The 21,518-nt window shown below is 36.2% G+C and overlaps 1 protein-coding gene across 4 annotated transcripts in view; it reads left to right on the forward strand.

Moving 5' to 3' along the window:
- CACNA2D1 (calcium voltage-gated channel auxiliary subunit alpha2delta 1) overlaps positions 1–21,390 on the forward strand; it is a 440,093-nt gene extending 418,703 nt beyond the window's left edge. For 3 of the 4 annotated variants that reach the window (XM_072858441.1, XM_072858451.1, XM_072858458.1), the window contains 5 exons: positions 2,243–2,298; positions 2,442–2,571; positions 4,638–4,750; positions 7,792–7,874; positions 16,766–21,390. In XM_072858441.1, coding sequence (XP_072714542.1) covers positions 2,243–2,298; positions 2,442–2,571; positions 4,638–4,750; positions 7,792–7,874; positions 16,766–16,882 — 499 coding nt within the window. In that variant the 3' untranslated portion in view covers positions 16,883–21,390. Of the gene's footprint in view, positions 1–2,242; positions 2,345–2,441; positions 2,572–4,637; positions 4,751–7,791; positions 7,875–16,765 lie in introns of those variants that run through there. The other variant, XM_072858469.1, reaches the window with a different exon arrangement.
- The last annotated feature ends 128 nt before the right edge of the window (positions 21,391–21,518 follow it).

The raw sequence follows: 21,518 nt of genomic DNA on the forward strand, positions 1-21,518 counted from the left end.
CATTTTGGATAATTCTATAGTCAATGTCCTAGCATTTTCTATAGCTGAGGGGAAAAGTTGGTATATTTGGACTGTTGTGGAGTTTTGGTATTGACCTTGAGAGAGGCAGGATTGCACCAGTAATTAGGTTTATCTTTCACAATCAGAATACTGGATATAAAAACTAAAAGTTTTTAAAACTAAAGATCCATTTAGGAGCTTTCTTTTCTTTTGACTTTGGTTTGTGCATTATTAATAATAGCCACAGAAATAATTTTACCTATTTCAGAGCCACGTAGATAGACAACCCTATCGGCTACTTCCTCCAGCACCACATTGGGATGAATAGTTGGGACTGATGTGATACTTTTGCATTGGTGTGAATTGCACCCCTGGAGACTGTTCCTTTTCTGAAGTTTCATGATGCTTATTTTTTCATAATAATTATCAAGCTGGAATAAAATACCCGCTTTATGAAGCTAAGAGTTAAAATATATAGCAGCTGAACAAACATATAGTAATTTTCTCACGGATAGCACTATGAAGGTTGTATGTTGGTTTTTATTGTTGGTTACATTTTGTTAACAGCAACAGCAAAAGTCTTGGTTTTCTTGGACAACAGCAAACCTCAAAAACTGGAGATGGGCAATAATCCAGAAAAGAAACTTGAGCTCTAATCAAACAGAGAAACTTTAGTTTATCAGTGTTCAAATCAGACTCAGTGGTCTGGACTCAGTTTAGACCTGAGGTTTATTTTGTGTGATGTTTAACTTGAAAGCACCACATGAAAGTACTTTCTATGGACGTGTTTTTAATGGAATCTAGGTCAGAAGCAGGCAGAGAAGGCCATTAAGCAAGCAGAGTGAAAAGGGCTGACCAAAACCAGATTCAGTGAGGCACCTGGCAGAAGCAAATGCAGGGAAATAAGAGAAACCAGGTTATTAAAGAAAACTATAGTGTTTCAGGCAACTTTGTGGGATAAAGGTGTGAGTGATAATTTTCAAAATGTATATGGGATACATCGGCATTTAGTTAAGAGAGTAGGTATCGTTTCTCCTTCATGCTCTTTTAACTCAGAAGATTTTATAGTTTTCCCAGGCTGCCTTTTTCACTCAGTTCCCTGTAAATTCTGTGGTAAAGCCCTTATGAAGGATTACTATTTTCTGTCAGCAAATTGCATCACTGTTAAATGGCGTCGGGTGTCTTCTCATCCATGATGGTTGGTGTGCTGTCCATCCGACCATTCAAGGTACAAAGCTGTGGATGTGATTCCAGAGCTCCTTCAGGCAATGCCTCCCCTGGAAAGGTGACAGGCAGATTCAGTTGCTTTACACATGGATCATGCTGGGTAAGGAGAAAAGGAAAAAATCTTGGAGGTTGAATGAAGTTATAGAGTCCCTTCTCTCTGCAGAACAGGTGTTAGAAGAGAATGAAATGAGGAGGGATCAGGTCATATTTGTAGGTAGAAGCAAACCTAAAACATGATGACAGGAAACTACAACTTAGGAAGGTTTAAGCAGAAGCAGGAAGTGAAGAAAGGTGCCTGTTGCAATTCCTGTTTTGACAGGTTGGTAGAGGAGAAGGGGCCGTGTGTGTGGCAAGCCAGTACTTGCTTCAAGTAAATAAAATAGGAAAAATATGGTCACGAGTGAAGAAAAATAATTTTAAATAAATGGAGCTCTTTAAGCCTAAGTGTTTCGGCAGCATCTAGGAGGAAAATATATTCCATACCTCAAGAGCAGGAATAGAGTTGATTTTAAAAGTCAACTGCTACAGTAATTATTTTTATAATATACTTGTAATATTCCAGTGTTCATCTCCTTCTCAGCAATTTAATGAACCTTAATCAGTGTAAAGTATCTCATTCAGGAGCATTTTCCCTGAGTGTGTTCAAAAGGAGCTCTGGTTGGTTTAAGTGTTAGAGGAACACCAACATGCCTCTTCCACCTCCCGCAAACGTATAAGGAGGACATGGATGGCATTATAACATTTCCATTATGTGAGTTATGGCCAAAAATGATAGCAAATCTCAAGAGGAGAATAAAAGACTAGTGCGAAAGAAGACGTGGGAGAAAGCGTGAAAAGAAAACCAGAGTCAAACTGTAAGGTTTAAAGAAACACAGCTTTAATAACTGGCAAAAGCATAACAAGTCATGATGATTTTGTTGTTAATAACTCTTATTGGAGTAGTTTTTAAGGATCCATTAAAATGCAAAGAAGACAAAGAGCCTTTAACAAATATATATTGTCTTTCTGTGTTCAGGTCTATCTTACAGCAGCTGTTTTTGAGCTTGACTTTTCCACGTTTCCTTGAAGCAGGTAAGTCAAGAGAATGTTAGAGAGTCAACTTTGAGTGAAGTAGAAGGTAAGAATCTAGTCTGGGGGCCATATTTGGATCTCCCCATTGCATCTGTGACTTAAAAATGTCATTGTTTATTTATTTATTGTCTTCTTTCTGTCAGCTGATATGGAAGATGATGATTTCAATGCTGCCCTGCCTAAAACAAGCTGTATCACTGAGCAAACTCAGTATTTCTTTGAAAATGATGATAAATCCTTTGGTGGGATTGTAGACTGTATAAACTGCTCCAGGTAAAATTTCTTCAATATAAATAATAATTTTGGGATATTCATTTATTTTACAAAAAATAATGACACTATTATAAGAACAAAAAATATATTTTGGATTAATTACACCACACTTACATAGGCAAGACAGAGAAGTTTATAGGCAGTAAAATGATAAATTGCATTCTCTTTGTATTTGTTTAGAATGAATTTTAATGGTGGTAATTAAAGAATTATAGAAATATTTTAGTCCAATTTTTGTTTTATAGTCTGTATATGCTCCATGAAAACTGTATTTCTCTCTCTGTTACAATTTGTTTTCTTTTAATTTATTATGTAAACTTAAAGGTATTCTGCAATATTCAGGAGATTATTTTCTTTAATCTGGTTATGTATTGGAATTTTTGATGGTCAAGAAGATTATGCAATTTATCTTCCAATTTACCTTCTAGTCAATAGTGCTCATGATTTAAGAGCTGTGGGTCTTGTTAAGCAAACCATGCTGTTTTGTTTTGTGATGAAAAGAATTATTCTTCAGGCTCCATGTGCCTATTCAAGATGATGTTTAATGTTATGTTAAAAAAAATTGGATACTTCAGAAACATAGCAACTTGGATCTAGTTCTGTGTTTCATACAAAAGCCTGCTGGGTTGAAAGTTTGCATACATCAGGAGTTTCTGAAAATGTCTTAAGTTATAATTAACAGTCAGATTTCAAACTCCTTGAAGACAATATTTCAAGCCAGGAAAGAAAGACAGAGGACATTGGAGAATGGTGAATACAGCCAAAACACGCAGACATTTTTTTCCCATTTCCATACTTCTTCCTCCATGTTGCTAGTATGTGTTTGTGTGGTACCTGGTTGTGCAGAGAACTCATTAAGCTGGGTTTTTTGGTTTTGTTTTTTGTTTTGTAGGGGTTTTTTTTGTTTTTGGTTGTGTGTTTTTTTAATCTGGAGAGTTTTCAGAAGAGTTCTTTAGTTCAGTTTACTGAAAGACTACAGAAATTATTATGCTAATATTGCAAAAATAGTGCCACAGTGTGGGAATGAGTATGAAAGGACAATTTAAGCTGGTTAAAACAACCAGATATGTAATCACAACATCATTTATTTAATTAACGGGTATTTTGTCCTCTTATTGTACCCAATCAGTGGTACAAACTCATCATCTGTGGAATTTCAGAAATAATCTGATCAATTCACACCTAAGTAGCAAAACTCTGCTTATGTAGGGTGGTAACCACCTACATGAAAAGGCTTGCTTATTATTTTATATGTGTATGAAAATGTATTTAGAATCCACTAAAAGCAATTAACTTGCTAGATTGTCCTGAATTTACCTCTCTGAGACAGGTAGAATGTATTTTATGAAGGACTAAGAAATATTAAGATTTTTTTTCTCTGTTTTTTTGAAGGTCTGTCTGCCTTTCCAGTGAATTTAAACTGTACATGAAAATTATCCTTGAAAATTCCAGAAATATCCTTATGTTTAGTATCTAAGGCATGAAGTGTAGTATCTATAGCTTATACGTATAATGCTGCATATTCAATTATTTATAAATTGAAAATGACCCTACTCATTCAAAGGCCTTTTATGGTATTATAGGTACATAAAAATACAACAAATACACATCCAATACACAGCATACATACCCTAAACCTCTTTCTCATCCTTCTTGCAGACAGGTTTATGTGTTGGGGGTTGGTTGGTTTGTTTGTTTGTTTTTGTGGTTGGGAGGTTTCTCAGTATTGTTAGGGAAAGAATTGATGCTGAACTGATTTTATTTCTCAGTACAACTACTGTTGTAGCAGCACAGAGCTAGCTATTAACTCAATTAAAGTAATTTTATGCTCTTTTCCATTTTTTCCACTAATAAGTCCAGTTGAAAGGAGGAACCATGGAAATGTTGAAAAGATTACAAAATTTGTTATAAATGTTTCTTGCTGTTTGTTAATGGAAAAGATAAACAGTAGCAGGCAGACTGAATCCGTGAAGTTGGATTACTTTTATTCCAATACTGTGTGTCCTTCTCAAATACGGATTTCCTTGCTTCATTTAAACACAGGTTTTTGTTGGCTTTTTTTCCAGACTTTATCACGCAGAGAAGATTTCAAACACCAATCTAGTATTCATTATTAGTGACAGCCAACTGCTGTGCCGCTCCTGTGACCCAAAGCCACTGATGCAAGCAGAGAAGCCGGGTATCCTTTAAAACCATGTTATTTAGTAGTGTGGATTGATTTTTGGCTATGATATACTGGAATATATTTGGGAAAAAATGGCCTGTTCATGTACATATTAGAAGTATGGTTGCCACTGGAGTACTTGAAGCAGCAGATATTTGTGGAGGATATCACAAGTCATCTGAGGCAGCAGTCATTGAGGTAGAGAGCAAAGCTGTTATTTGTGAGGACCTAAACAGAAATGGGCTCACAGGAACTTAATGAAGTTTCCAAAAGGCAGATGCAAAGTCTTGGAACTAGGACAGAATAATGACATGCAGCTGGACAGGCTGGGTGCAGAGTGACTAGAAACAGCTTTGCAGAAAAGGACCTGAAGAAGTTGAACATCAGTTAGCACTGTGCCTTGCAATAAAGAGCCCAGGATGTGACTGGCCCTATGTTAGCAAGAATGTAGCGAGCAGGTTAGAAGAATTGATCCGTCCCATCTCTTCTGCACTGGTGAGACCACATCTGGCGTGCTGTGTACAGTCTGGGGCTCCCCAGTACCACAGTGACAAACTGGAGGAAGTCCAATGGAGGGCCACCAAGGTGGCTGGCATCTGGAGCACAGGACAGGCAAGGGGAGACGGAGAGTCCTGGGTTTGTTCAGCCTTTAGAAAAGACAAGGGTATGTCTGTCTAGAGAAATAATAAAAAAGGGTGACACTAGGACAAGAGTGTTTGGTCATGAAAAGTTGGGATGCTGCACTGATGCCTGCAACACTGAGGTGAAGCGATGGAGGTACTTTAGTGTGTGCTCAGTGCCAATGAGAACTGCTTATTTCTTGTGGAAACTGCTTTAACCATCAAAGGCTAGAGTTTATCCAGCTGCTAGCATAGAATTTCTTCAGAGCTGGCTGGAGACATAGGTGGCATACATGCTAAGCAGAGTCATTGCAACACATGCATTAAAATTACAAGCATGTGAAAGGTTGTTCTAATTTACAACACCTTCATGCCAGTCTCTATGCCTTTAGCCTGTTCACTCCAGTAGATACCTGCAGGTGACGGTGGTGGAGATACACATGTTCTAGGCCAGGAGAAATTCACCCCAGTTTTTCTCTGCTATATATGCTTGAGGATAGCATGACAGAGATGGTAAAACAAATCGTAATTTGGATTATTATGAGAGAATATGGAAAACAATTAGTAATACCTTTGTCCATGTCAGGAAGTTAGTTGAGACAGCCTCTCCCATTCCTGAAAGAAAAGCAGATGGTGGTGGATATGACTGTGTTTCTTTGGCACAAGCAATGCGTTCATTGCCACATTAATAAAACTGGAATTCCATCTACGCTTGGGCTGAAAAGGAAGTTGCATTGGGGTGGAAGCAATATCCATGTCATCACAGAACTATGTAAACACAGCCTAATATTCTAATTGGCTCCAGTCCACGACAGTTTGATTAACTGTTGCCACTGTCTGAATTTATAGACAGCACTCACTATAGAAAATGAAGCACATTTGATGGGAAATGGGCACAAGACTTGCATTTCCCTGTGGGGCCCAAACCTTCTAGAAAGCAGTAAATGACCTCAAATGGCAGCCAGAGCAGCTGGGTGGGCTTATATTGACTAAATGAACTATTTTATTTTTGTTCCAACTATGCAGTACTAAGCTATTCTCTCTTTTCTATAACTAAGGTACATTGTGAAATGCAGATGTAGCATAACATCACAGAAGCAGACAGAATGACCTTTGGGTGCTATTCAGATGGTTATTATTAGACTCTGCTTCCTTCTGCCTGGTACAGCTTTGCTTGTGCACATGGTCTTTTAGAATATTTCTATGTTTCGACTTCCCTTTCAGCTGGGCGCCAGCAGAGGAAAGGGGAGATGAGTCTGATAACATCTGAATGAAGACAGATGTAGATCTGTAAAACTAAATTCCCCGTCCTCTTGCCTTCTCTTCCATTGGACATCTCCACTCATTGCAATGAAGCTGCTGTAGTACTCCACAGTAGTGCATGAAAAGGATTGCTTCAAGTATAAGTTAGAGATACTAAGATAAGTAAAGTTCTGGTGCTCAATTTTTTTAAAACACTCTAGCTTAGCTTTAGTGTGTGTACTACCAACAGTGGAATAAAAAAAGCTTAACATACTGAATGGTAATGTAAGCAGGTTTCAACAGAAGATGGTTTTGCAGTTTACTGTATCCATGCCTTTCAAGTATGCTGCAATGACTTGTGTCCCTTGTTAGCCTGTGGCAAATGTGAAGTGTAGTATTTACACTTAAATATCAGTAATTACAGATTTCAGAGACATAAGCTAAAGCATTACCTCACGTTTACAGTTAGCTAATTAATAGCATGTCACTGCTCCCATTTCTATCCTGCTGTTCCGCTGTTAGTTTGGACAGCGTTTTCTCTGTCGCCCTTCATCAGTAAAATGATAATGAGATCTGATTAGGTTTTCTGTCATTTACTATCAAAGCCTACAGTGGGATGATTTTGTCTATGATATTTAGGGTAATATAGGTGTACACATAATAAAACCAGTAGTTCTTATAGGCCTTCACTGCAATTTTCAGCCTGTATATAGCATTACTTTTCCAAACAGGCTTCCTTGCTTTTATTGTGTATCTTTATTTTAGCAGCATAACTCAATGGTAACATAAACTATAACCAATCTGCACCACTGAAAGTTTACTACTTTATCAAATATTTTCTGTAGTGTTTATGCAATGGTAATGAAAGCAATACAGAAAATCTTAAAAAACCTCAGCTTTTTTTTATTTTGTGTATGGTTCTGGAAGTACTGGTTCTAAAAAGTCATGCAGGATGTTTATTTTCTTGATTAAAGCAGTGTAAAAAAAAAAAAAAGGGGGGGTATTTGATTTCTATTTATCTGGAGGATTGGGTTGATTTGGTTTTCTTTAATGTAACCAAGGAACTGTAACTGTTGATCTGTATTACAGTACAGAATTAGCATAAAACTTCTCCCGTGAAAGTAAAAACAGAATGTTAATCCTGCCAATGTACGATGCACAAAAAACAGTCGTGCTCCTTAACCAGAGTAACAGATGAAGGGCCAAATCCTTGTGAAATGGTCAAACAACCTAGATACAGAAAGGGTCCTGATGTCTGTTTTGATGAAGCCAAACAGGTAAAATGGAACTTGTAAGACTTTAGGACTATCTTTAAAAACAATTGTAGAGCTGTTTTAGAAAAGCAGTGAAAACTATGTTTAAATGTACCTTGGTGCCTGGTAACCTATCTATCACCAAACATACTGTTCACTGTAGACCATAGCCACTCTATTTCAAGTATCCCATGATTAACATAAAATTAACAGCTGCTTTCTTATCTGCCTTTCCTATAACCATTGCACTTTCACACATGATTCCCACTAAAAAAACCCCCATCAGCGAGCATAAAACTGATGGTCTCTGTATGGTGCTGTGAAATTCAGTTCTTCTATGGCTTTCACAAATAGATGATAATCCTGGCTTAGAAGTAGTATTTTTATATTAGTATTTCCAAATATTATTTAAGGTGTTGTTAAATGATTAAAAACATTATATCTGGTTTAGGTTGTTGTTCCTCTTAGAAATGCTGCAAATGTGTATTGGCCTTAGGTCACATTCTTAACAGGTATAAAAGTGCATTGCTTTACTGAAATCAGCAAAACTATGCTGTTTAGTACTCCCTGTATTGTATGCATTACAGTTTTGAAGGAGAAAAATAACTGTGCACATATATATATTATATTGAATATACTCTCTGTCTTACCTTTCAAAATGCTGTATGAAAGAGAATATGTTGAATTCAAATTGTTCAGAATAAATTTCAGGACAAAAAGTACTGAACAGGGAAGAACCTGCCATTATGTAAAATAAATATTTTTAAAATGCATTTGTAATGCCTCATCCCATTTCTGCAAAGGAAAGTTTGTCCAAAACTGGTGCAGTTAGTTGGCTATAATTGCTGTATACCAAGTTTTGTTCCAGTATATTTTCTGCTTTTCTTTAATGAGGCACGATTACTGAGATGTCAGTAGTGTTTAAAAAGTCCAGACCATTGGTATTCAATGCATTTTTCTAGTAACCAAATTTTATTTTAAAAAGGAAGTCTTCCTACTGGCAAACAAAGATTAAACAAAGTTGAAAAAACATCCAAGAGCTATTTAGCCATTGTAAATATTCCAAACCCTCCTGATCAGATTGTGTGTGAAAGTACAACTCTTGCTCACTAGCTTGATGTGCTAATCAGTGTGTAAGTCATGTGTTTTGTAACAGTGGATTGTTTTGGTTAAGTTTATTTGCAAAATTTGCTGTGAATCTCTTGCTCTTGGGTGGATGCTTTCACATTAACTCTGCTAACTGCCAGCAATCTGCATGATATCTCATCTTGTATGTCTTTTTTTCTGTGTTTTCTTTCCTTTCCTCTACTTGCTACTTTGCCCGTTATTAATAGGATCAGCCTATATGCACAACGAGTCGTGCCTCTGCCATGACGTCCGCTCCTATCTTCATTTTTCTGCAAGTTTTCATGTGGTGTGGATGGTCAGTTACTTTCTCTAATTTTTTGTTTTGTTCTTGGCTTAAAATTAGCAGACTTTTTTACTTACTAAACATACAAAAGAAAACAGAATGAAGTGAGTCCCAAAAGCAACAATCTGGAGCAAATTACTATTGCAATATTAAGGGAAATTAAATATGAAAAAACCCTGCCTGGAGCCTTATAAATCACAGAACACAAGGGCCTCTCCCATAGCAAATACAAAGACATGGGAACCTGTTGGGTTTACATTGTCGGCTCTTTGAGAGTGCGCATGTACCAACTGAGTCAGTGTCATTCCCTTCAGAACATTTTTCCCTTGTCCCTGTTAAAATGAAACAGAAGAAGAACATTTTCTATTTGTCTCACAGAGACAAATAAAGATGCAAAGTAATTAGAAGAGACTATAATACCTGTGAAAATAAAGCTGTACTTAGGGATGGCAAGGATGAGTGCTCTGTGTAAGAGTAAGTGTTGCTATTGAGAAGAGTAAGGAGTTTTCACTGCATTCAAATGAAAGCAAGTGTCAATAATGAAAGGTAATAGTGTGCAACAATTTTGTTAAACTAGGAATTCAGTAAAATCATATGTTTACTTTTTAATTTTTTGAAACCTAAACATATTCATTGCCTAATTACAGCAGAAGGTGGTTTTTTTTCTTGTAATGAAATAGATGGATACATGAAGTCCTGCGTGTTGACCTGGTGCAGACTCTGGGGTTCATAACGAAAGCCTTGGCATTTTAGACTGTGTTGCATTTAATGGTGTGAGAGTGTGCACTGCTGTGCTAGTGACATGTATGCAAGAGAACTGCTGATCTAAAGAGAATAAAATTCGTGACCTTGTACACTGGAGGGTGTAATAATCAATATTATTACTCAGAAAACCACTAGAGGGAGATACTAACATATCTATCAAAGTAAAGCCAACTGAGAGGCAGAAATAGAAACTTAGAGGTCATTTTCCAGAGTTAGTGTAGTAAAATATTTAAAATTGTAACAACTTATAAATTATTGACAAAAGGAGTGTTCTATTCTCTTTATGCTTGGGGGAAGGTTCAATTAATATAACTCGAACATCAGTGAAAAAAAGCTTAAAGTTCTGTTTAACAACTGTATTTGAGTAATTTTGAAGTTTCCTATTCTGTATTTAAATGACCTAATTTCTAGCAAACCTAGGAACTTGAACAGCCATGGCTGAAGGTTGTAAGGAAGGGTGAAAGTCCCTTCCCCCAAGCCAGCGGTGTTTCACATTAACATCTAGAAGATTAACATCTCATGTTCTTACTCATGCAATTTGCTTTGCAAGTAACCTTATTTTAATTAAGGCTACTGTCCAATGTACATAAAGCAGCAGAAACTCACCTTGAGCTGAATTCTTTATATCAAAAATGGACTTTCTGCTCAAGAAGGCAAACCAAAATACTGGGAAACCCACGAAATATAATTTTAGCAATATAGACTTTTGGCAGCAGAAAGTTATAAAAGTAATTTTGTTCATCCATCCTGTTTTTAATAACTTTGTTATAAAATGGGTTCTCACTGGACAGTAATCTGTGTAGTTTTATTAAAATCACTGAAGCCAGCACAGATACAAACCAGCTGATCAGGTTCAATAAAGGCAGCTAGTCTTTTTTTCATCAAGAATAACAAAATATTCTTTATCACCCCCTTGAATAGGTTGCTCTTACGTTGTACATGCATGCTGGTTTTGTTTGCTGTGCCTGAGAACAAAGAGAAGAACTCTACAAGTTTTTAGCCCCTTCTGGGAATGCCTTATTTCCATCAGCTCCCAGGGATGTCAGTGGGAGCTTTGAGGGTGATTAGCAGCCCAGACAACTGTATATGTCCTGATGGGACTGCCTGTATCCCTGATCCATGTGTGGGTAGCTGCACAGCTTTGACAGCTTTGTGTGGTAGTCCAGACAAAGGAGGGTAACACAAAATTTATGAAAGACCATGCATTGGAACTTGAAATGACTCTTGAGTAAAAGCAAAGGTGTTCTTCATGCAATATGAGGCATTTAAAATATATGCTTATAAAAGGTATAACTTTGAGGTAACCAGTTGATATCAAAGGCCACATCAGAAGTTCTTTGGCAGATATTGTTATTTTATCCTTTTTATAGTCAGTGTAGCACAATGGTTCTGACAAATGATTAAGGTTTCAAGACAAAGTTTTAGTACCTTAAATATAGTGTACTTCTAAAGGAGTAACAAGTATGTTTATAGACTTAGACATGTACGTGTATATATATGTATTTGTATTTCCATGTGTGTCTTTAAAATTTTGGACTGGCACTGCCGTCAAGGAAATGTTGATATATAGCAATGAATATGTGGGTTTGATACTTAAAAATGAATATACGGTTTTATAAAAGCATTCATTTCCATTCTGCACGTGCTGAATAATTTTCACAGTGTCTGATGTTGTAAAATAACCCTCTCTAGAGTTACCATAGTAAGGCATGACATGAAGGAGATGACATTTGATTTGATGCTTCTCTACCTCAAGCATGCAAGGAAATTTGAAGTGTGACTTATTAATGCAAGAAATTTCTGATACACTTCTGATGAAATGAAACTGGCTAAAGAGGATTCTTTCCAATTTCTTTTCCGATTCTTTCTCTCTTCAAAGAGAAATAATATACAGAATATTATTTTGAAGACAACAAAGAGAGGACATCCCCAACTGACTGTTGGTTATTCAGGTTTTCTGTGTGACTAATGTAGTAGTGACTAATGTAATGGGCTGGAAAACTTCAGTGAAACTGCTTAAAAATAGTTCAGTGTCTAATTGCACTGGCAGAGGTAAAGACAAGATAAGGTAAAGATAAGATAAAATGATGCTATGTAATTTATTACAATAAATTTTATAAGAAATCTCAAAATTACAGGAAACAGTTAAGAAGTTTTCTTAAAGCTCAGGAATAGGGGAAGTGTATTCAAGACATTTTGAAGACCATTCAAAACTAACGTTTTGCTCAATCAGGCTCCAAATTAATGATGGGTTCCCATGCATTTCCATAAAACTGTTGACTTTTTAAAATTTATGTAAATCAGCATATAATCAGGCTTTCTCCTCTTTTTTTTTTAATTTTTTACATTTCTTGCATTTTCACAACAGTTAAACCACACAAGAAGATCACAATGTGCAATGCTGGAGAGGAAAAAGTAATTTAGATCGTATTTGCTGTACCTTCTTTGCCACTACTATTTTTGTCTTGGCTTAAGACACAAAAGAATAACTGATTCCAGAGAGAATATTTAGAAATTGTTCTTGGTGGAACTGCTGGTTTACCACTGTAAATTGGTCTACAAACCTCAGAAATTCAATGCGACTTTGATCAACATGAGGTTAAAATCTCACCAACCTTGAAATATGTGTATAAACTGTACTAGACAAAAGTATACAAGGCTTAACTCTGTCATTCATAGTAAGAAGATGCCTCTCCTGCATGAGGCTTCCAAGACATTCACCACTGTTGTGAAGCTGTGAATCCTTTAAAAACCGCTCTGTGTACTCTTAGGGAGAGAGCAAAACATATTAAAATATTTATTTTCAATCCAATAGGAATATTACAGAGTATAACTGTTGAATGTAAAAGCAGCACCCATAAATTGTGATGCAGTTTAAAAAAAATACTCAAAAAGCAAATAGAAATGGGCAACAGAATGGAGGTTTTTTTAAGTACATATAGTGGTAGGCTTAATTCATCAACATAATTTACCCAGTATTTGATCTAATGCAGAGGTGACATGAAAGCTGAGTACTGTATGATTCTATATGTGGAGGTCCGTATACTCTGTATCCATACTGGATGCCTTTTTCACTATAATGATATTTTCCCCTTCCTATTATGCACAGTTTTGTTTAAGACCTTCAATTTACTTCTTACTTACCCTCCAGACATCTCCTCTCTGTTAGAAAATTTTAAACCTTGTGCTTTACTTTAGACTATTTCTTCAAAGATGACTCTTCTAAGTAATTTCAGAGATAAGAATCTTAAATTCCTAGAGGTAACACTGAGTACTGTTCATTGAATTCATGTGAGAAGAAACCTTTACTGATAATTCTGTTTCTGATGGTACTCACTGTGAGGAAGAAGCAACAGGGTTATTTTTAGGTGTTTTGAATAGAAATAAAGCTACATGACAAGACACAATGCAGATGCAAAAAGTGACAGAGCCAAACTAAATAAACCAGAAAGTTCAGTTCATCTCCAAATCTTAGCATCCTACTCCAAATCTGGTGGAGCAGAGTTCACTTATGACTTACTTGTTGACCGGAAACCTTAGGAATTTTGAACTTGTAGAGTGCAATCAACTAAAAAAAAAAAGCCTAAGCCAAAATTATAGAACTAAATTATAAAGCTAACAGATGACAGAGACATGTCTGGAAATGGCTACTATTGATAAAGAATGGCAGCTAATGTGAGCTATTTGCTTTAGGACAGAATGAAAGTTTTTTCTTCTTCTTTTTCTGAAGAACTTGAATGCTGGTTTGGCGGGGTTTGTTTGTTTGTTTGTTTTTACATCCAAGTTTCTAAAGGACACTGTTAATGAATGCTATAATTCCTGATGACATATTGAGTCTAATTTGTCTGCTCTATCTGATTTTCTGTATATTTATTCCAAACTGATTCTGATTCCTCTGACCTCTCTGCTTTAAAGAATGCATTGTGTGTGGTGGGAATCTCATTAAAGTTTTCACCCCTTAAAAGTGACACAGAGAACTCATTGAAGTCCTTTGCTATGCCCTGTAATCCCCAAGTTCCCTCTTTACACCTCTGTTATCAAGCAGTTGCCCTAACTCCATATGGCTTTGTGCTTTTGATTTATTCAAAACTTTCTACTATCATTTTCAGCATATTTTGCAGGGAGGTCATCACAAATTCTTTATCTGCCCTCCTAATTTCCTGTTTATATCTAATCTGCCATTTTTATGTGCTTTCCTGTTCTTGACCACTTGAGTAAACTTGATTTCTTAAATACTGATCTTTTCCCTATAACACTGTACTTAATTTCCCTACTGATTCATGCAGGGGTGTTTCTTTGGGGTTTTGGGTTTGGTTTTGGGGTTTTTTTGGGTGGTGGTAGGGTGGTGTTTTTTCATTTTTGGGGGGTTGGGTTTTGGGGGAGGGGGGTGAGTGGATGTTTTTTCTAATTGTGGCATTCATTTTACCTGGATATCTAATGAAATATTTCTAAATATTCTTCTGGATCCTTGTGAGGGGGTTGCTTTTTGAGATGCTCCTAGTTTTTTTCCTGCTTTCTGCTTTTTGTTTGTTTGTTTGTTAAGGGTTTTTTCTGTTTTCTTGGTTTTGGGGTTGTTTGGGGTTTTTTAACTGCTTTTGGTAATTTTCACGTAGTTCCCTTTCTTAAAATTGATATCTTTTGTTTTGGATTTGTTTGGCCTGATCCCTCACACCACAATGCTAAATCCTATTGCATTGTGATCTACAAAGCTACTAGAACTATACTAGAGCTATACAGAGCAGCTCTCTACTAATAATTTTGAAGACGGCCCCGTGCACCACTAAAGATTCAAAGACTGTTTGTTCCAAAAGGCAGTAATTTATCATATCCAAAAATGTGATCTCTACATCTCTTTTTGATAAGGCATCAGGCCAGTCTATATGTGACTCCTCTAATCTCACATAACATTCAATGATCGATATTATCACTTTGATCAGGTGGTCAGCAGTGCAATCCTAGTATTACATTTTTATTATTAGACTCTGAAATTTCTTCACCATAGATTCCATTACACTTTCCTTTTCCTGTAATACTTTTATGCTATTACACTTTGTATTATCCTTTATATACTACCCTTCTGCTGTATGTCCTACACTGCCATTCTTACAAAGTTAGTAGCCTGACAATGCTCTGTCTTACTGATTATTCTCCTTCCATCAGGTTTCTGGTATGTGTATTATTTTGGGATGGTTCACTTGATGACTTGTCTTCATTCCCCCATGTTAATTTTATATTCCTAGCATTGGTGTAGAAGCACTTGAAAGTTTTGCTTAAGGATGTGCCAAAAAATTAAAGGTGTTTTAGTGACCCTTCCTTATTTATCCTGATTGTACTTTTTATCTGCACCACCCCCCGCCCCCCCCCCCCAGCCTTTGCTGAGGCACATTGAATATTAGTTACATATGCCTCAGTGGCATGTCAGTCTGAACCAGGAGCTGTTCCATGCTCATTGGCTTTTCTCTGCTTTCTGTTCTAAAAACTATTTAATTTCTGTGCCAGCAGCCGGGCTCTGTTACTATTAAGGTGCAGTCTGTCCTTCCCTGCACACGTTCCTCCTGTTCAAGAAGTTTCCCCAGTTCCTAAGTCCCTAAGTCCTAATACCCAAGTCCCTTCCCACCTACGCTGGTGTCTTGTCCTCGGAGGCTTGGGATCTCCTGGAAAATGGAAAATGTCTTTTTATACTATGGGCACAGAATACAGTGAAAACAAGAGGAAGACAAAATATTTTCAGCCTCCAGAGCTACCCATGAATCTCAGACTCGGTGGACAGAGCAGTGCAAGGGATGGCTGGAACACCATTGTCCTGGTGCTTTAGGCAGCTAAACATAGATTGTATCAGTCCTGAGAAACAAGAAGGTGTAAAGGTGATACGGACTTCAGAACAGGTATCAAATGTATTTCAGTCAGAGTAATGAATATGCCCATAATGTGAAAGATATTGCGCATTATAGGCAAAGTGGGACCAAATAACAGCGATTAATGATAAAGAGGAACGGGGAAAAGAGGTGTGACTGCTACATGGCGTAATTAATAGTTAGGTCCACTGATGTGTGACAGAGCGGCGCAGCTCAGAGCGAGCCCTCAAACTGGAGGGTGTCTTCTCTACAGACTGCATCAAGTGTGTACAAAAAGCCAATAGAAAATTTGGTTTTCGTGCTTGAATACAGCATCAGAGACAGAGAAAGGATTTGCATTCTCTTTGATCATATCTTCACCTGCAGAGCATATTTGTTTTAATGTGTGATCATATTGATGAAATGGACATGAACATATCCTGTTTATGTTCCGTATTTGTTTATGGTCCATATTTGTTTTCTAATCTTGAAAAGTTACCTGTTCTTCCATCTTTCCTCACAATAAAGTGATACTCAAAATCTCCAAATTGATGTCATTTTAAGGAATTACAGATGTGTTTTACTGGGGCCCCCAGGTATATCCCATAGCATTTCTTGTTTGATTGTGTAAGTATCCCAACTAGTTCATAAGTGACTGCAGTAAGCCTTGTAAGCATTTAATCCTCCCATGCTTATAGTTCATGTAGTAATGCCACTTTTTGTATAAAAAAATCAGACAAACTTCCAGGAATTATTTCATTGTTATTTTAGGCAAAATAACATATGTAAGACCAAAAAGGATGCCTCAAGGATAGTTCAAAATGTTGAAGACTAAAATGTAGATTACTTCTCAGGAAATTTAATTGTAATTAATGTTAAATGATTTCTTCTTTTCTTGTCAACAGGAAGATTCGGCTGACTGCGGTGGTGTCTCTGGTCTGAGTCCATCACTGTGGTCTATGGTAGGAATTCAGTTGATCCTGCTTTGGCTGTTATCTGGCAGCAGACTCTGCCAGTTATGACCTTGCTAAACCAAAACCTGCATAACTTAATCAAGACCTGGCCAAAACGATAGCCTCAGTTTCATTTTTAAAAGGGTCAGCTATTCAGACAGCAGCAGAACAGCAGTGCTCGTGTCTGGTTATCACTCGTGAGACTCATAAAGGCACCCACGGTGGCTGCATGTTGGAGTGTCGGATCTTTAAATGTGTGTGAATGCTGCATCATCTATGCCATCCGAACAGAATTCTGTACGTGCTCCACTGGGGAATCTAAGATTATTTTTTTTTCATTTGTTTATTGTTGTAATCTTGATGACTTCATGTAAAAGGGCTCCCCTGACAATAGCTTATGTATATGATTTTCGTTTCTTTTAAGCTTTGGATATCTTGAAGATTTATATTCTTTTACATGAACAATTATTTAAAAAAAAAAAAAAAAAAACAAACAAAAAGAAAAAAGAAAACGTGCTCCCCAATATACATTACTAGCACCATGATGGCTGCTTTGAACATCAGTTTTGTCCAAACTAGTTGAGTAAAATGAAAATATTGGCTAGTCTTCATCAGAAGTTCAGCGTGATTGAAATGCTTTATGGTGAGTGGTTTATTCTTCCAAAATGAATCATGTAGCCAGCTAAGTTTTGATAGGCTGATAACTTGTTAGTTTGAAGGAAGGAAGGAAGGGAGGAAGGAAACTTCTGTTTTTAAAAACATAAAGGTGCTTGAGAGTTTAACTAAAAAGTGATTCTCATCTTAAACTTGGTGTCATCTTCTGTCAGAAAAATGTTAATTTCAATGTAATATTCACCTCCTTTTCACAATGCAGTTATATATAAAGCTAGTAGAATCCTTCAAAGGCTCAAACAAAAACGCTTGTGAATAAAAAATGTCTTTGTGATATTTGAACGTTGGTTTCCAAGGGTATTTTGCATGATGATGATGCTATGTTATTGTTTTTCAGTTTGTTTTCTTTGATGGTAGAGTATAGTTCATTGAAAAGGTAACTGAGTGATTCTTTTATTGTGTGAGAAATTGAACATTGCAATGTGTTGCAATCAAATCATATTAAATTATATTATGAAACAGAGCTCTGAATATACTGTGCAATGAAAAAGCTGAGAAAATAGGGTAAATTTAGCTATCGTAACAAAAGGGTTGAGTTGGATTTTTTACAGAATAGTGATCTCACATGAAAACCTGTGTACAGATATTTTAAGAATATAAAAATCAGATTTAACACATTTATTTTTGGAAGTATATGTTCTCTAAGATTCATATCAGGTTCCCCCTTTGTTTCCTTCATATAAAAACACCCATAATACAAAAACTTCTGCTGTTGCTATTTATTATTGAAAATAGCATATTTAACAGCAAAATGTCCTGGTTGCTGAGATTAGAAACAATCAAAACAAATGGGGAGCCTTGAATCTATATGTATGCACATTGATACTTGATTGTGAATAATAATTTTAGAAGTTGTTTTTATACAACCTCATTGGTGATACAGATTGGTGCAGTAAATTACAATATTACAGTGTAGCATAGTGTTGATGCAAAATATGATTTGCGCTTTTTTCTAGTTTTCAGAACTAAACAGTATTGCAAGACAGCTAAACCAATGAATGTGCAACTCTGCTGGTATTGTACAATTCTGCTAACAACTGCAATATGCAAATATTAACATGGCACAATACACTAGCTCTTTAAAAAAATAAGAAAATGCAAAGCATTGGTATGTGTATGCTGGCAATTGATTGATATAATTTTGATCATGCCAAAAGCTTAAAGAAATAATTAGGCATGCATTAATATCCTATGAACACTGAAGAAGCTACTCAAAGCCATGGCATGGCTTAAAATATCAGATGTCTACTGTAGTTGTACCCATGGCTGGTTCGTTGTTTTTCTTATGTACCTTGGCTCCAGCTATGTATTTTCTCATGTTTGGGAATACAGTGAGTGAAAAAAAATAAAACCTGACCTTTTGTTCAGTGATCAGATTTAGCTTTTTAAAAAAATATCTCTAGTAAAGTCATGGGGTTAAAAGTACAATTAACCGTGTTGGATGACTTCAGGTCCTCCTCAGGGAAGGTGAGCTGATTTTGAAAATATAGGTGAAGATAATCTTGGAGCTCTTCCTTCCAGTCATATTACTGCACTTCTCTTCACCCTATCACCAGTTACCACGTGATAAAAAATTGGTTTGAGACTTTCTAATGCTGAGACTGCATCCTGTATTTTTCCTTAACGTGGTCAACTGAAATTTTATGGGAGGAATAAGTTTTGTAGGATTAGGCCAATACTTACTACACTCATAGCTTTTACTCTAAGATTACTTAAAATACATATTAGTTTGCATTCTGCTCTTTCAATTTCTTGGAAGATTGTCAGTATATTAAGTTCTCTATAGTTTTCATTTAGCTTCCCAAAAGAAACCCTTCATGGAAAAGTTACATTATTTAACATTTTGGAACAATTTGCTTATGTTGGTAGGCCATATTTTGAGTTACTTAATAAACATTTGATTAGAGTCTGTAGGCAGAAAGAAAGCTGGCACAAAGCCATGCTGCCACAGAAAACAACCGTGGCTTTTGCTCTCATCCCACTTCCCTTAGAGTGCTCAAATACGAAAGGAGGGAGAAGTCCATGCCATGCAGACACATTAGCCTTCTTGGGTTATCCAAAGAGGGAAATGTCCTTTGTTCCTCTCCTCTGCCCCTCTGTATGACCTGAAGAAACATGTTTCTTTATAAATACTTATCCTTCCAGCCATTATATCCGTCTGATAGAAAAACTCAGGATCTGGCCCTCCCACAAGGGCTTAGTACTGTCCCCACAGAACTCAATACTTTAAAAAGGAAAAAATGAAATTTTGGCTTCTTTTTGCAGAAAGCAATATATATTTTGATTATATCCAAGTGATGGTCAAGATTTTTTAAAATGCACTACCTAGATATCTGCAAATTACAAAACACAGATGGAAAATGCAATGTGAACTTTAGCTATCTCAAAATGTGAATACCAGTCTGTTAGAAATAACTTGAATGAATAAACACATATTCTCATGCAGAAGAGTATCCTTACTCTCACATAATGCATAATAGTCATCTTCTCTTGTCTGTGAGAGGAGAAACTTGATCCTAGGCTTTAAATTGAGACATTTTCAAATTACAATATGCTGTAAAAAGTTGGGGGTTTTTTAAAGCCAGATAAAAAGCTCTGTTGATATTTGACCAGATCCTTTAAGTAGCACAAAGGGAACTGTTGGGACTGTTTCAGTTTACACAGAAGTCATGCAGCCTATTGTATGTCTGACAAATAACCACCATTAAAGTTGTTACAGCATGGTACTGTGCAAAACATGATCTGAGTACTTAACATGAAAGGTTTCTTTCTAGTTTTTCATTTAAACAACCAGCATTACTGCCAAAACACTGACCGTGGTCCATATTTGTAACAGGTTTTTAACATGACATAACAGGTTTAATTGACAAGATTTTTAGGTCCTGTACCTTTAAGACTTTAGTATGATCTTTTTCATGTTTCTAATGCTTGAGGCTTTACTGCTTTACTTGACAAAAAACAGTGTTGCTGCCATTTGTAAGTTTTCCTATAATATTCCTTTTACTAACTTAAAAACTGGCCTTACTGGGTTCAGATAGGCAGTATCCCTTTTAAGTGACCTTTGCAACCCAAGTGTTACTTGCTGTGGTTTTTTGGTATCACTGAAGAGACATTAAGACCTTTTGTTCCCATTAACACGTAAGCTCACAAAACGTGCTTACTATGTCTTAATTTCAAAACACAATCTCAGTCCCACTGGTCCTAAAAATTCAGATGCTAGCACACTGGTTATTAAGAAGTCTATTAATGCCTACAAGGCACTGCAACGTACTCGGGTGTTTTTGGAATGTCAGCTGAAGGTGAAATCTGAATAACTCCTTCCTTAGGATAAATTTTACCCTAGCTTCATCAGACATCCAAGCCTTTAAGAAAGGCCAGATTTATTATTTTTTTTTCATACCACAATGTTAATATTGTTAATACGCATTGTACACTACTGTAAAAAGATTAAAACAAAGTGTCTGAAAACAATTCAAGAGTTTGGAAAAGTTAGCCTCACCCTCTTCCCAGCTACTTGCATCTGTCCTGTTTATGGTTTAAAAGAAAAACATCATCTTGAAGAAATAATTTCACTGAGGCTAAAGGGATACTGTCTTGTTCAGATGCCATGAAATTGCGATTGTGATCTGACAAAGCTGTCTTCTCTTCTTGTGTTGTATGGAATGTCTGGATCATGCTTTCTGGGATATTTTTATTGAAATGCTCAGTGTGCGTTTCTGCAAAAAAAGGCTTGATTGCTCTTACAAGGCAAGCAGGTCTTTCTCCCTTTTCTTGTGTTCTCTTGACACTTTTGTGGAACTTGACAAGCCTGGAAAAATAATTTTTTGTAAAAATTTGTACAATAATGTTATAAAAAGTTTATAATCCTAGAACTGTTGTGTTAATTCTTGTGCAAAAACAGTATATTCAGAATAAAAGTTTATCATTTAAAATCAACAACTACTTTGATTGTTCACTCTGTATAATAAAAACATGTACTTAAGGTACTACATAAATTGCTATATAATACTTCTGAGTTTGCTATATAATTGCA

Source organism: Ciconia boyciana, chromosome 1 (genome assembly GCF_034638445.1).
Source record: "Ciconia boyciana chromosome 1, ASM3463844v1, whole genome shotgun sequence".
NCBI lineage: Eukaryota > Metazoa > Chordata > Aves > Ciconiiformes > Ciconiidae > Ciconia > Ciconia boyciana.